Source organism: Ictidomys tridecemlineatus, chromosome 14 (genome assembly GCF_052094955.1).
Source record: "Ictidomys tridecemlineatus isolate mIctTri1 chromosome 14, mIctTri1.hap1, whole genome shotgun sequence".
NCBI lineage: Eukaryota > Metazoa > Chordata > Mammalia > Rodentia > Sciuridae > Ictidomys > Ictidomys tridecemlineatus.
The window spans coordinates 70,173,292-70,191,021 of record NC_135490.1 but is presented as its reverse complement, the minus strand read 5'-3'; the positions used below and the strand labels follow the sequence as shown (position 1 = coordinate 70,191,021).

At 33.4% G+C, this 17,730-nt stretch overlaps 1 protein-coding gene and 1 pseudogene across 4 annotated transcripts in view; one reads left to right on the top strand and one right to left on the bottom strand.

Moving 5' to 3' along the window:
• Positions 1-1,176: 1,176 nt before the first annotated feature.
• Eri1 (exoribonuclease 1) overlaps positions 1,177-17,730 on the bottom strand; it is a 28,303-nt gene continuing 11,749 nt past the window's right edge. For all 4 annotated transcript variants that reach the window (XM_078031320.1, XM_040268147.2, XM_078031319.1 and 1 more), the window contains 2 exons: positions 16,538-16,652; positions 1,177-5,371 (listed from right to left, as the gene is read on the bottom strand). In XM_078031320.1, the coding sequence (XP_077887446.1) occupies positions 5,129-5,371; positions 16,538-16,652 (358 nt within the window). In that variant the 3' untranslated portion in view covers positions 1,177-5,128. The remainder of the gene's footprint in view (positions 5,372-16,537; positions 16,653-17,730) is intronic.
• On the top strand, positions 6,863-8,540 carry LOC101959925 (BRCA2 and CDKN1A-interacting protein pseudogene; annotated as a pseudogene).

Genomic DNA, 17,730 nt, shown 5'->3' with positions numbered 1-17,730 from the left:
GTGACCTCTGCCATAACTAGCTATGTTGCAACTCAATATACTAGCATGGAGAAAAATCATATGCTATTTTGTTCTCTTCGCTCAATTAAATAGGAAAGGAGTTACAGTCTAAGACTGTTATTGATCATACTATTATACATGACACTACAATGATCAATCACTATTCACTCCAGAAAAACTGAAAGAATTTATCTGGAGAACAGACATTTGGAAGTACAAAAGCAAATCATGTCTAAAGCCTCAGAATCATTAGTCCCTCACCTAATATAGAATCCAGGAAAACAACTAGTTGGGTTCCACATCTGTAGAATTCAACCAGACTGAAATTAGTGAAAATTGCATCTGTACTGAACTTATAGCATTTACCTTAGGTATTTACTATAAAGTAATCTAGAGAAGATTTAAAGTTTACGAGAGGATGCAAACAGCTTTTATGCAGATAGTACACCATTAATACAAAAGACTGTAGTAGCATACTCAGTTGTTTATCTGTAATACTCCTGGAATCAATCTCCCAAAGATACTATATAGGTATTACTACACTGCAACTGAAATCTTTTTTGCTTCTGTCCCATTATTGACTCACAATAACATTTCTAACCCTACATACACTGGAAAAATTTTTAAAATCCATTTTCTTTCCCACCTATTCCCATCCTCCAAAAGCTTCAGAGCCTATTACATCTGATGTGAACAGTTATTTTACATTCCATACAAAGAATGAACATCAAATTATTTCCTAATGTAATATTTAATACAAACACTGCAAATGTTTAGCAACAGGAAGATGTTTGTATTATGTGACACAACCCATCTGTTCTTAAATTATCAAATGAGCTAATGTCTATCAGGAGGTAGCCTAGTATAGGGGTAAAGCACAGAAGCACCAGTCAGACTGAGTTTGAAACTGAGTGTTCAATAAATATTATCATAGCTCAACATTCTGCTCTATAGATTATCCTACCAATTTCTTACTAATTGATGGAACTTATATATTGCTCGAGATCAGAAAGGTAGGGATAAGCAAACTTTTTCTGTAGAGGTCTAAAAGTAATAGTCTAAGCCTTGCTGGCCTGATGATTTTAGTAGTAACAATTCAACTTTGCCACTGTACCATAAAAACAGCCCCAAATAACATGCAAACAAATGAGAATGGTAGTTCTGTTCCAATGAAACTTTACGTACAAAAGTGAAATTTAATTTCATATTTTCATGCTACGTATTCTTTTGATTTCATTAAAAATTCAAAAACCATAGTTTCTATGCCATTAAAAAAAAAAACAGACAACAGGCCAGATCTGGCTCACAGATGAGTTCTCCAATCCTTGCTCTATATTCACAAATCTATTCTTGGGAAGTTTAATGGGAGCAGGGAGATCTGAAATATAGGTTGGTGGTACAAAAGAAAGAGAAAGCTAAATATACTAGAAAATAAAGACTTAATTTCAATTATTATCAAAACCACACTCAACTATACAAAACATTTTATCATATATTGTTGGAATCAAAAATGTTACAAGTTGTAGTCACTGCCTTCAAGTAGCTTATACTTCTCTACAGAAGCATAGAAATAGGTCTTCCTTCCAAGCACAGTATATTCTTCTCAGATTTTTCACACACACACACACACACGCACGCACGCACGCACGCACGCATTCATCCATGAGACAAGTGGTTTCTTGATTGCTTCCACCTATAGCTTAGGCCAAACATGCATTATTTATATTGACCACTCACCCTTCCTCCCCTCCCCAGGAATTTTACTACCAGTTCTTCCCCTCTCCTCCAAATTACTGCTTAGCACTATCATTTGGGAGATGATATTCAGGATGATCTATAAAAGGTCAACTGGTCCCATTTGTTAAAAATATACACAGAAATAAACTAATCTCAAGAGATGGCATCTTCCTTACATGTTAGTAACTCCTGTGGTTTTAATTTCAATCCAGGTTAAAGAAACCTATCCCTACCAGGCAGGACAAACAGGTCTTTCTTAAAGCAGAAAAGACACATTAAAAAAAAAAAATTTTTTTTCTTCTGCCTGATCTAGTAAAAAAAAATTATTTTTCAGAGCAAAATGTTAAGTATTTTATCTAAAAAACACAAAAACTAGGCAAAATACAGTGCTCCAGTATATACTTCAGTTGGTTCTAACAACTGAATTTGAAAAAATAAAGCACAAATCCAATGTCATTGAGTCAGAGCAAGTGAAACATAAAAAACAAGAAAATTAGCATAACTAATGATTAATAAAAAGGATTGTTTGCAAAGAATATTAATGTTCATAATATTGACATTAACAAGAAAGTATCAGCAAGTATTATCTTGACTGAGATACTAAAATGGCATTAATCTCTTAAGTGTTTTCCTTATAAGAATTATCTGTACTCTATACCTTAAAGATAACACAACACAACAATAATCAAAAAGCAAAAAAGCAGTACTCCTAATGTTTAAGATCATTTCATTAGAACAGACCTGATTCATCTCAGAATCTTAAATCATATTGAAGGGGAGGGAGCAAAGACTCAGCAGTAGTTAAAAAAAACGGAAATGAGGTCAAACTGTTATGTGCAGGTATGAATATATTACAATGCATTCCAATTTTATATAACTATAATGTACCAATTAAAAATAAATAAAGAGAACACGATTGGGGAGGTTGGAGGGAAGGGAAACAGCAAATAATGAGGATTGAGGTGGAATAAACTATATTCTATGCATTTATGAATATCAAAATGAAACCCACTATTATGTACAACTATAATGCACTAATACATTTTTTTAAAAAAGAAATTAAACAGTAAAATATTTGGTTGAGCCAAAAGGGTACTGAGAATTTATAATAGTGAAGTTCTTCAAAAGAAATGAGTTTTTCAGTACTTGGGTACTTGGCAAGAATAAATAAACAACTTGATAAAAAAAAAAAGTAAAAGGGCAATTAATATTTCCTTGCCATTCTAAGATTTTCTAACTGTAGTTTCATCTATTCCTAAGCAATTATGGAAGTAGGTGGGAAGGAATTAGTTTTACTAGGGCATGTATTTGATCCTCTAGTAAAGTGGCTATGTAGAAGAATTACCTAAGGAATATGTCTAGTAGGCTTCCTGGCATCCAGAATCAACTCAACAATGACTTGCTATATTCTACTCCTTTTTCCTGGCACAGTAAGAATTTGGAGGAAATTATTTAAAACTGTTAGGATACTTTATATATCCCTCTCACTCCGAGTGTTTACTGTAAACTTAAAATTTCTGGATTCACTGTTTTTACTGTAAATTTAAAACTCCTGGATTCACTGTTTTACTATAATCTAAGTTTTATCTAACATTCATTCTCTGTGCCTTATGTTACCTACATAATATTGTTCATTATTACATCATTATTGCTCAAAGGCAGAACTTCATTGGGTCAAATAAGAAAACCACAACCCTGTGTGGAAAATTCTCATGCCAAGAAAGTATCTACTTTCATACTTTTCTTCTATACATCAGTGTCAGGAAATCTTTGCTAATTCATTTGATTACAATACACAAATCACTAAAGTAGAATCACAAGTATTACAAGGTAAAAGAAAAGCAAGCAATGTCCATGAGAAAGCCACAGGAAATTTAATTCTTAAAAATACATATTTTAGTCTCCAATAAGAGTCTTATTTTATCAACTTTACTAATCCAAAAGCCATCTTTGTTTTTAGAATTAAGAACTACTCAATATCTAGTGGTCATATATTAAGTGAAGTCTGACAATCAAGAATATATTGACTAACTAAACAACACTAGTGGCCAACGGAGGTTTTAAAAATAAAAGCATAAGATATGGTAGGAAACGTTATTTATAAAACTAAATACAAATGTAATATTAAATGGCTACTCCTAAGTGTGGCATCTTAAGATTTAAGAATTAGGGCAAATATGTCATAAGAGGGAAGGAAACTAATCAATCAAATCCAAAAGAACTCACTATTTTATAAAGTTTGAGCAACAGCCCTATGAAATAGTATTCATTTTTTACTTTTCATTAATCTCTTTAGTAACTTAATTTTTAATCCTATAATCCATCTCAAGTTTTGCAATTAAGTCAAAAAAAAAAAAAAGCAGATATGTACACCAAATATTTTTACAAAACTCGCCATATATCCAGTCTGGGATCCACATCTGTAGATTCAACCAACAATAGACTGAAGACATTTTGGGGGAAATTTTCCAAAAAGCAAAACTTGAATTTTCCACATGTCCAGCACTACGCTGAAGCTTCACACACACACAAAAAAAGTGATGTGTGAGCACACCCTGCTGCAGCCTGCCATTCCACAGATGCTTAGTTTCTCTCCAGCACATGTTGTTTGGTCACTGCTGGTCCCAAATCTTGTTCCTGTACTATGTAGGTTAGTCTACACTGTTTGTATCAGAATATAACTTTTTTCCTTATCATTATTCCCTAAACAATACAGTACAGCAACTATTTATATAGTAGTTATATTTATTAGGTGTGATAAATGAGAGATGATTTAAAATATATGGGAGGATTATGTAGGTTATATGTAAATACTATGCCGTTTTATGTAAGTGACTTGAGGTATCCACACCGGGTCCTGGAACTAAACCCAAGAGTACTGAGAGAGGACTGTAGCTGAACTTCATATATAAACTTCAAAAGTCAAGAGGACTATATTTATAAAACCCAAAGGTTAACATAGGCCTACCTTTCAATTTTTTTTTTTGGCATTTTAAGAATGATTTAATGAAATGATGTTAAATCAGAAGTACATTCTATATCTCAACATCAATAAAATATGACATTTAAGGGAAGAGTCAATAAAATTTTGCATTTTAAAATCAAAAAGAGTACATCTTGGACACCTTAAAATCTTGGACAATTTAAAAAATTTAGTTATAAGCAGGACATTACTGTGTAACAAATACTGCTCATATCAAAAGTGCTGGTGAGAAAGAATTCAATATGCCCTCCCACAAAATCTGTTCACATACATAATATATATACATATAATTGTAACAAAGATTTTTCATGTTTAAGGTGCTTGAAGTTTGTACTGCAGTCAATGAGCATCCATCTGCTACCTCTTTTGTAGTAACTCCAGTTAGAATGTTCCCCAGACAAAATGCTATTACTTTCTAAAATGTGGCATTTGTGGAGCTGGAGTGCCCTCTATTGGTAAGGAAGAGGACACACTCATTAGTTGTCCTGAATGCATTTTCTCATTGATTCGGAGTTCACATCCATCTTGAAGCATTCGCACTGCTATTCGTGCAATGTTCTTAGAGTCATCAAGACCACTATGAGGTCGTCCATCATAATCCATTCCTAATTTTTCAAGCATTATTGCCAGTTTTGTTTGGCTTCTAGGAACCTGAAATATAAACAATAATTCTTTAGTGTTATAAACTGTAATATAAAGCCACAGAAAAATAAGAAACTGAAAATAGTAGTAATAAAATTATGTTGGGCAAAGGACAATATTCTTGATCAATGAGCAAATAAATAACTCAAATTTTCAGAGCTTTAACAAATGATCTTAGAATTTTAACTGAAAATATAGCTATAATCCTCAGACATTGAAAACCTTTGCAGTACTATACTTAAACAAATCATTTATTAAAGGAAATGTACTGTTCTGAACACCTAAGTTGAAGATTCACATTTTTAACCTAATATTTTTGCGTGATATTTTTCTACAAATACTTTAGATAGTAATAAAAATATTTACCATTTTTAAATAACTAAAAATAAGGAAGCTCAAGAATGAAAGATGATGCCATGGTATTTTTCAACCTATTTTAAAAAACTGCTCCATTGTGATAAACCCCCAAATCTCACATTTCCCAAATTCTAAAAAGCTCCTTCACTTCTGAGAACAACTTTTATATTTTCTGCATATTCCCATCAAGAAGATTTAAGTTTAAAGTTCTATGGTTTGTATAGCTATGTCACCTGAGTATCACGGAGCTTCAGATTCATCAATAACATAGGACTAACAGCTGTATTGTTTATTCAAAGGGTTACTGGTAGAATCACAAAGCAAAAATGATATACAAAAGAACAATGATAATGTAAGATATACAACTACAATGCACTCTATGCCTCCTCTAAATATCACCTAGAAAATATGGTTCTAAAAATAACCTTTGCAATACAATGAATAACTTAGGTGGAAAGGACAGATTCCTGGAAATAAAAAAACCAAAGTGAATCATAAAGAAATAGAAAATTTGACTAATGTATTCTTAGACAGGAAATTGAATCAGTTAATTGAGAACTTCCTAATAAAAGAAAAGCCCTGGACCATATAACTTCATTGATAAATTCTACCATTTAAAGAATCAACATCAATCTTTCTCAAACTACTCCCAAAAAAATGAAGAGGAGTGAACAGTTTCTAACATACTCTGTAAGGCCCACACCACTTTGATACCAAAACCAGATGACAGTAGAAGAAAATTATCGATATCCCTTCTGAATATCACAATACAAAGTCCTCAACAAGCCAGGCACAGTGGCACACACCGGTAATCGCAGTGGCTCGAAGGCTGAGGCAGGAGGATCGCTAGTTCAAAGCCTGCCTCAGCAAAAGCGAGGCACTAAACAACTCAGTGAAACCCTGTTTCTAAATAAAATACAACTGGGGATGTGGCTCAGTGGTCAAGGGCACATGAGTTCAATCCCTGGTACCCAAGAAAAAAAGAAAATCCTCAACAAAATAAAAGCAAACAAAACTCAGCAACATAATAAAAGGATTACCATGGGCTGGGGATATAGCTCAGTTGGTAGAGTGTTTGCCTCTCATGTATAAGGCCCTGGGTTCAAGCCCCAACACCACCAAAATAAAAAAAGGATCATCACAATGACTAAGTAGGATTTGTTCCTGGGATTCAAAAAGGTTCAGCATGCAAAAATCAATGTTTTACCACATTTACAGAATAAAGGTGAAAAAAAATCACATGACCATAAGAAGTGATGAAGAAAAAAGCATTTGACAAAATTAACCTTTCATGATTAAAACACTCAACAAATTAACAGAAGAAAAATACATGAAAATAAAGACTATGCGAAAAACCCATAGCTAACATCATACTCAGTAGTCAAAGACTGAAACCTTTTCTTATAAGATTAGGAACAAGACAAGATATCTACTACACTCTCTTTTTTCAATAGAGTATTAGAAATTCTACCCAGAACAATTAGGTAAGAAAAAGAATAAAAGGGCCAGGTGCAATGGCACACACCTGAAATCCTAACAACTCAGGAGGTTGAGGTAGGGGATTACAAATTTAAAGCTCATGTGTGAGATTGGTATCCTGTCACAAAAAATAAAATGGATAAGATGTAACTCAGTGGTAGTATGTATGTATGTATCTCTCATCTCTCTCATCTCTCTCTCTCTCTCTCTCTCTCTCTCTCTCTCTCTCTCTCTCTCTCTCTCTCACACACACACACACACACACACACACACACACACGAAAAAACAACAAAAGCTATCCAAAAGGGGAGAAATAAAATTACCTATTTGTGGGTAACAGGATATGTGTAGAAAATCATAAAGATTACACACACACACACACACACACACACAAAAAAAAAAAATCCCTAATGGATCTATAATATAAAAAAACAGCGGCTGGATGCAGTGGCACAAACCTGTAATCCCAGCAGCTCGAGAGATGGTGAGGCAGGAGGACAGTGAGTTCAAAGCCAGCCTCAGCAATTTAGTGAGGCCCTAAGCAACTCAGCAAGACCCATCTCCAAATAAAATACAAAAAAGGACTAGGGATGTGGCTCGCTGTTTGAGTGCCCCTGGATTCAATCCCCAGTAACCAAAAACAAAACAAAAAGCCACAAAGAAGCAGGATCAAAATCAACACACAAAAATCTATTGAATTTCTATACACTAACAATAAAAACCCAAAATGAAAATTTAAAAAAATAATCCCATTTAAAATAACATCAAGGACGGCAGCATGGCATCTGGGGCCAAACGAGGCCTTAGTCGAGGATGAAGACGAAGACGATGAGGATAATGTCGAAGAAGAGGATGAAGACGACAAGGTCCTTGACGAGGAAGTGAATATTGAATTTAAAGCTTATTCCATCTCACATAATAATTATGACGGAATTAAGAAATTACTGCAGCAGCTTTTCCCAAAGGCTCCTGAGAACACTGCAGAACTAACAGATCTCTTAATTCAACAGAACCATATTGGAAGTGTGATTAAGCAAACAAATGTTTCAGAAGACAGCAATGATGATGATGCAGATGAAAATGAAATTTTTGGTTTTATAAGCCTTTTAAATTTAATTGAAAGAAAGGATACCCAGTGTGCTGAACAAATTAAAGAGTTGGTTCTAAGCTTCTGTGAGAAGAACTGTGAAAAGAGTGTGGTTGAACAGATGGACAAGCTTTTAAATGACACCACCAAGCCTGTGGGCTTTCTCCTAAGTGAAAGATTCATTAATGTCCCTCCTCAGATTGCTCTGCCCATGCACCAACAGCTTCAGTAAGAGACTTCTGAAAATGCCTTCAAACAGTAGCTTGTTTGGTTTTTTTTCCCCAAGTAGACTCAGAAATGTGATTTAAATGGAATATGTAGGTACAGAAAGAGTCCTGGCCTGGACTGAAACAACTGTAATGTGAGGAGGATGGAAGAAAGAGTCTAAAAGCGGCTTTTTGAAGAGTTTGGATTATTTGTAACAGTAATTTCCATATTTTTAAAGATTTTAAATGGAATAAAGTGGATTAATTTCCTTTAGACTTTTTAGCCCATTTGCATGACATTTTTCTCCTAAAAGATTTCTGTAACATGAATAAAATGCTGAATAATAACAGCAATAACAAAAAATAAAATAACATTAAGGAGGATGAAGTACTTAGGAATAAATCAAGACAAAAGAATTATGCAGTGAAACTACAAAATATTTCTGGAAAAAAAGCAACAATAAATGGAAAGACACCCCATATTCATGGACTGTAAGACTTATTTTTAATATTAAGATATCAACATACCAATATGGTAGGGTATGTCTGTAATCTCAGCAACTCTGGAGGCTGAGTCAGGAGGATCCCAAGTTCAAGATCTTCCTCAGGAACTTACAAGACCATGTCCCCCAATCAATCAATCAATCAATCAATCAATCAATAAACAATCATCCATGGGGATTTCCAAATTCTATGCTATGCCTATCAAAATCCCAATGACAGCTTGGTGTGGTAATGCATGCCTATAATCCCAATGGCTCGGGAGGCTGAGGTAGGAGGATCACTAGTTCAAAGCCAGCCTCAGCAACTTTTTTTTTTGCAGAAATAAAAAATTCCATCCCAAGATTCATATGAAGTCTCAAAGAACCCCAAAGAGACTGAAACAAATGAGTTCTACATGGTTTGCCTTTATGAAGACATAAACCTGTGTAATTCATGCCAAATGTTTAACAATTATGTGAAAAGACATCCAGCTAAGCATATTACCTACATGGATCTACTATGATGAAAAACATTTCACTCTCAAAAATTTTTTTTCTCTTCTGTTATTGGTAGTTCAAAACATTAGTTATTTTTTCCCATGGGTCAAAAGATAACTAAGTATATGATTTTAAGTAGAAAAGTAGGTGACAGAAATCAGGTATTAGCAATTTCTCCATTTTTCTTTGTGTGTGAATTATTAATATAAATGTGGGAACATAAAACATTAATGCAAGTCAAAAATATTTCAATGTTTTAGCAGTTTAGCTTTATAAAAATAATAAATAAAACTGTTAATCTTTTCTAGATAATGAATTTGAATTTTTTAAAAACAAATTTTTTTTTAAAAATTCTTATGGATGGTTAAAAGCAAAGGGGAAAGGGGCAGAGAACTTGCTATACATGTTTATACATTTCTTTGAGGATAAAACACAAACGGCCAATAAGCACATGAAAAGATGTTCAATATTACTAAAAACTAGGTAAAAGCAAATCAAACCCATAATGAGATACTATTTCATACGTAACAGAAGGACCATTACAAAAAGAAAGCAAAAAATAACAAGCATTGGTAGGGATGTGGAAAAATTGAAATTTGTGAATTACTGGTATGTGAATTACTAGGAGAAAAAATGGTAAATCCACTGGAGAAAATAGTATGGAGATTCTTCAAAATATAAATTAAACATAGAATTGGCATATGACCACCACCTCCAATTCTCTGCATATCCCAAATTGAAAGGAGTAACTTGAACAGATATTTGACTATCCATCTTCATAGCAGTATTATTCACAATAGCCAAAAAGTATCTAGCAAGGGATGAATGAATTTTTAGAATGTGTGATCTATATATATAATGGAACATTATTCAGATAGTAAGGAAATTATTATACAATGAATATTATTCAGCTTCAGAAAAGAAATTCTGGTACAAGCTACAATGTGAAAAAACTTTGAAGATATCATGCCAAGTAAAATCACAAAAGAATAAATACTGAATGATTTCACTTATAAGAGGTACACAAAGAAGTTAAACTCATGAAGACAGTAAATAGGATGATGGCTACCAGGTCTAGAAATCGAGGAAAGTTCAACAGGAACGGAGTTTCAGTTATAGAAGATAAAAAAGTTCTGGAGATGGATATGATGATGGCTGTACAACTATGTACTTAATGCCAATGTACTGTAAACTTAAAAATGACTAAGATGGTAAATATTATGTTACACATATTTTATCACACATAAACAAAAAATCTCAGAGATAAAAAGTCCTGGATAGTGCAAGAAAAACAGTTAACTTAATCAAAGGCAAATTCATTTCAGGATGTTGGTTTAAAAAAAAAAAGTGAAAACATGGATAGAGAACACATAATCCTCCTGCTTCCTCTGACTTAGATGGAAAGTTCTCAACAAGGTGTTGCTGAATGGTGAATGGCAGGAAAACAAGCAGGAGATTTTGTAGACTGGTTTAAAGATGAGCTGCAAGACTCAGCCTACTGACTTTTTATCACAACCAGCTAAACAAGTCCTGATAATACCATGGAGAAAATGATCCACTTCAAGTAACAAATCAATGAAGTAAAAAGAAACCCAGTCTTTGAAATAAATGTCACAAATGGAAACTTAAAATATTCACAATTTTGCTTGGGCTTCATGGTGAGGAAAGTGATTACAAAGTATCAAGTCTTACTGAAAGCATTCTGGGAAAACTAGGAGAAAATTGTTTTTACTCCCTTCATCTAGGAAACTAGGTGAGAGAATCCTTTCTCTAACTCTTCTGCTCAGCCAATGAGAAAGAGCTCTGTAGGTACAATCTGATCTTACACTGGAGACCTAATGCTTGCCTTGCCCCCTCTTTCTGTAAGAGTTCACAGGAATGCAGTGAACACTTCATTGCATTTTTGGGATTTCTACAAATGTAAACAAGCCTTTTCTGTTTCTAGGGAGCATGCACAAAAATGACAAGTACTATTAAATTTCTATGGAAAATAGAAATCATGTGAGCTTAAATTCTTCCCAGAAATGAATATTTGTAGAGGAAGAAACAAACACACACACACACACACACACACACACACACACACACACACACACACACCAAGAACAGGATTAACAGGAAAGAGATATATTTTATTCTTCACTTTGACTTTAAAATATCATTTTTATGAACATATAGGCCTATGAAAGAAATATCACATTCATATAATTTTATAAATGCTAAGCCCGTATCATATAAATGATATGCCATGCAGAAAAAGTAGTTGAGTTTTCCCCAAAATCTTGTACAAATCTGTCTTAGACTTTATTTTAACTCACACTGTTTCAGTCTACTTTTATTTTTTTTTCAGTTTTATTGATTTTATTTTTTTAAATATATGACAGCAGAATACATTACAGTTCTTATTATACAAATAGAGTACAATTTTTCATATCTTTGTATATAGAGTATGTTCACACCAATTCATGCCTTTATACATGTACTTTTTTTTTTTATTGTTGGTTGTTTCAGTCTACTTTTAGAAAAATCAAATCTCACTTTAGTTTAAGCCAGTGTTATGGTTTGGATCTAGAATATCCCCCCAAAAGCATATGTATAAAAAGCATGGTCCCCAATGAACAAGGTTCAGAGGAGGGATTTTTAGGCAATGGTAGTACTGTGAAGGTTGTAACCGCATCAGTAGATTAATCCATTTAATCAATTAATAATTTGAATAAACTACTGACTGATAACTGTGGGGAGGAAATGTGGCCGAAGGAAGGAAGCCACCAAGGACATGGTCTTGGAGATAATTTCTTGTCCCTGTCCCCTTCCTGTCTTTCCATCTTTCTCGCTCTCTTGCTATTTCCTGGCCACTATGAGCCAAGAAGCATTCCCCTGCCATGTTTCTTCCTTGGAGCCAGCAGACCATGGACTGACTCTCTAAAACTGTGAACCAATGTTAGTCATTCATCCTCTAAGTTGTTCTTGTCAGATACTTTGTCTGACAAAAAGCTAATTAATAGAGTTGGTTATTTCACAAAAATATACAATGTTAGCCTTAAGATTTTTGTTTGTTTGGTACCAGAGATGAACTCAGGGGTGCTTAAACAGTGAGCCACACCACCAGCCCTTTTTACATTTTATTTTGAGACAAGGTCTCCCTAAGTTGCTTAGGGCCTCACTAAGTTGCTGAGGCTGACTATTTTTTAATAGTTTGAATCTATAATCCTCTTGCTTCAGTGATGAGCCATTGGGATTAAAGGCATGTGCTACCATACTCAGCACCTTCCAAATTTTTAAATTTATGAAAAGTAAAAAAAAATTACTCTCTAATTATCCATTTCTACCCTCCACTCTCAAGAGATGTAGGGTAAAAACTCATTTTTTTTAAAAAATGGGAAAAAACAAAAACAACTCTCGTATAAACTACATACCATCAAACCATATGTGGTTACCACCATACACAGTAGAAATTTCTGATAAAACTGAATAAAGCAAACAAAACAAAAAAGGAGGAAATTTTTAAAAAAGGAAACTGTAACTTTCTTCTACTTATGTTTGTAACTGGCATTACGATTGGTATCTATTATGAAAGAGGGGAAACCACACCCAATGAAATGGCCAAAATCTACTCAAGAGCACTGGCAATTGTATTGCCTTGTAGTATCTGCATTATAGTTATAATTACAATAATGTTTTACAAGCTATAGACATTTTTATTCAGACCTAAAAATCATCTTAAGATTTAGTTAACTATTAATAAGTCTTAAATTATTCATCTAAGTTCCAAGTTTGAGAAAGAATGGTCTAATATAAGGATGCATTATCATCTGGGAACTATAGCAAAAAAGATCCTACAGGTGATCGAGCCCCTACAAAGTTACATAATCTAAGAGGACAGAGGCACCTTTGAAACTACACTGCAGAATACAATAGCAAAATTTATACTACTGAAAAAAGAATAACTGTTCCTTTAAAAAAAAAAAGAAAGAAAAGTACAATAATTGCTAGGGGGGAAAAGGGAGAGGAAAGAAAACTTACATGACTACTGGACAACAGTAGAAATTACTCTTAATTATTTACTGCAATAATGGTATATCAAAAGAGCCTATTTTATGAAATAGTTACAGGTCAAATGAGATGACGTCTGCTTTGACTCAAAATAATAAGGAAAAGAAAAGTGCGGATATAGCTGAAACAAGATTGCCCATGAATTTATAACTGTTGAAACTGGGTCATGAGGATTCATTACACCTTTCTATTCTATGGGTTTGTAATTTTCCATAACAAATTTTTGAAATCATAAATTGAGTGAAAAGAAAAATCAAAAAAGGGGGAAAAAATTATCAAATATAATCAAAGAACTAGAAATAAAGATCTATAAACTAATAATGAAAGGTCTATCCAATTTCAAAAACTGGGCAAAAGACTTAAACAGGGACTTCACAAAAAAAGCAATCTATATGGCTAATAAGCATACAAAAAAAAAAAAAAGGAGCTCAACCTTATGAGTAAACAGGGAAATACAAGTCAGAAGGTTAATGACATGGTTACACACATCCATCAGATTTACAAACATTTAGAATTTCTGGCAATTATCAGGTGCTGGCAAAGACCTAGACCAAATGTAAAGTCACACACTGCTGATGAGAGTGCAAACTGGTACACTTTTGGAAAACTATTTTGGAATCATCTAGTAATGTCAACAATACACTGACCTAGCAATTCCACTCTTAGGTTTAAACCCTACAGAAACAGATTGCACAAAGCCATCAGAAGATATGTATAAAAATGTTTATAGCAGCAGTATTTGAAAAAGTATGAAATTAAAAATAACTCAAATGGTCAGCCAAAGTAGAACTAATAAACAGGTATATTCACACAATGGAATTCTGTAGAGCAATAAAGTAAATGAGATGCAGCCATATATACAATGAATGGTTCTCAATCACAATGTTAATCAAAAAAGCAAAATAAATACTTCAGCCATTATAATACTAATTATATCATGTTCAAAAATAGGCAAAGTCAAGTTACAGAAGGATATATATTAATATTAAAGCTATTAAGAAAAACAAAAAAATGATTACCATGAAATATAATTAGCTGGGGGGGGAGGAAAGAGTAAAGCGGATGGAAGTTACAAGGGCATTCACTTTCAAACAATGTGTCCAACTCTACTCTTCTGTATACATATTTCTGGTTTTATTAAATTTATTTATTCTAATTTGTTATACATGACAGCAGAATGCATTTCAATTCACAGTACACATATAGAGCGCAATTTTTCATGTCTCTGGCTATACACCAAGTAGTGTCATACAGTTCGTGTCTTCATACATGTACTTGGGGTAATGATGTCCATCTCATTCCACCGTCTTTCCTACTCATCTGCCCCCTCTCTTCCCCTCCCTCCCCTTTGCCTTATCTAGAGTTTATCTATTCCTTCCATGCTCCCCCACCCCATTCTCATTATGGATCAGCATCCTTATATCAAAGAAAACATTCAGCATTTGGTTTTTTGGGATTGGTTTACTTCACTTAGCATAATATCCTACAACTCCATCCATTTACCTGCAAATGCCATGATTTTATTCTCTTTTATTGCTGAGTAATGTTTTAGTGTGTATATATATACACACCACATTTTCTTTATTCATTCATCTACTAAATGGCATCTAGGTTGGTTCCACAATTTAGCTATTTTGAATTATGCTACTATACACTTTGATGTGGCTATGTTTACTATAGTATGCTAATCGTAAGTCCTCTGGGTATAGAGACCAAGGAAAGGGATAGATGGATCAAATGGTGATTCCATTCCCAGTTTTCCAAGGAATCTCCATATTGCCTTCCATATTGGTTGCACCAATTTGCAATCTCACCAGCAATGTATGAATGTGTCTTTCTCCCTATATTCTTAATTTTTTTTAAAAAAACAAAACGTTAAAGAGACAACAAAGGTTTTTAAGGAAAAGCACCTTTTCTCATGAAACTACTTTAGAATGTTTAACCAAAATGAAACTGAAGGGAGAAAGATCACAGAGGGTATTAACACATAATAGAGAAGCAAAGGAAATCCCCTAGGATGATCGTAGAAGACTAAAGAACAAATTATTCAGCTTTGAACAAGATTAAAGGCTTCAGGTAAGTAGTCCTTGAACAACCAATACACAACCTAAGTATTTTCAGTATTGAGAAGTGACTCAGTTTGAAAGTAATGAAATAAGTAAAGAGTAAAGAATTATTAAATCTAGAGAAAAGTTGTGAATACTCTCTAGTCAAAGACCATAAATAATAAATAATGATTTGACTACAAAAGTAATACAACTAAATTCAAAAGATGCAGAACAGGAAGGACATGCAGAAGCAGGAGAGGGTTTATGGAACTAACCTTCATCTTTCAATGCAGGAATTCAACAGATATATCAAGTGAAAATGCAAGAAACAGTAAATGCATGCAATTTAGAAATATAAAGATGAATACCTGACAAAACAGTTTAATACTTGAAAATGTATGCCTCAGGAGAATAAGAACCAGTTCTGCTGAGAGCCGTGGCAGATGACCGAATTTGTTATAAGGATTGTAGTACTACTTTTAAAATTTACACTACACACGTTCTAACTTTGAAGTAAAGTAAAATTAAAGTCCGTTGTGGACTGTTTGTTCCACAAACAGTTCACATATGAATACCCTTAAATTGTTTCAAACTTTTGCCATTTCAATATATAGTCTGCATATTTAAATAAACAGATTGAGAAAAATGGTCTTTCTAAATTGAACATAACTAAATGGGAATCTAGGAAGTAACAATTAATTATATAGAACTCCTCTGTAAAAAAACACTTAGAAAATCACATATTAGTGTACATGCAAAACATCAAACTTTTCATTAAGAATAGGATAATCAGGGCAAAGGGAGGAAGGGAGGTAAAGAGGAAGCACCAGGGACTGAAATGGAGCAATTTATATTCTGCATTCATATAATTATGTCCAAATGAATCCCACTGTTATGTATTACTATAGTGCACTAATAAAAACATTTTTAAAAGAATAATACAATCAGTGATATAAAAATCTTACCTTGTAAAAGTTTCCATACGACTTTCGAATATTGATCCACTTTTTAGCAAAATGAGGATATTTGAGCCGGCTCAGTTGGCACTGCATGTTCAAAAACTTACTCATATCCCATGAACTTATAAATCAGAAACATAGGGGAAAAGAGGATAAAGTAAGGGCTATACTATTCTCACAAATGAGTATTTTAAGTCATTTTATTTGTTTTTTTAATCTACACATATCAACTTTCCCATATTCACACAAAACATCAAGCTTACAAAATTAAGAATTAATTTTTACAACACCTTACTTCAAAAATTAACTTTAAAGGTGGGATGAAAGTTGGCATATTAGTTTTTTTTCACAAACTAAATTTGGTTAGGCTCAACTTGATTGTTTTTATGGTGCTGATGACTGGACAGTCTTCTGTCTTGTTAAGTTTTTTTTTTTTTCCTTCTCTCTTTTATTTTGTAATTGTTAAGATAACTGTGTAATGCCAGGTATGCCATATTAGTAAGTTCTTAGATAAGTTTTAAAATACAACAAAAAACAAAAACAAATACATAGAATGATTATATATAATGGGGTTAAAATGTCTGTTTTGCAACCTATATCTTTCTGTAACACCAATCAACATGTTTTAGTTAAGGTAGTCGATACTGAATATGCAATATAGAAATTGTGTTGGTTCATACATGGTTTTTCTTAGACAAGGGGAATCAGAATAGCAATAGAAATTATAACATTCAGCAGGAAATAAAAAAGGTTTCGACTCAGCAGCTACCCTGGCACAACAGGAAAGCTTTCAAATGTATTTTAGGAAAATTAAACTCAAGTGCCTTTTTCTAGGATCCTACTGTTTCTGCGTACTTTTAATATCCTGAAGCAACCTCCAACGAGCCTGAGAAGTTGCTTGCCTGGCTGTCCAAATATTTCTGAAAGTATCAATTACTGTTTTAGTTTTGCACAGGTTTTCCAATGATTTGTCCCAGAATTTGAGGTGTTTACAGAACTGCATATACTGTGGTATGATAGAAGCACCTGTCAACATTAGCAGGAATATTGCTTATTCATGTTTAAAATCAGTGACAGATTTCCACAAAGGTCCATCAACATCTTCCCAAACTTCTAAACTCAACTATGATGTGATTAAATTCAATGTTCTTATATGAGAGATTCCCAAATCCTTCAGGTTGGCAAATCTCAGCATTAGA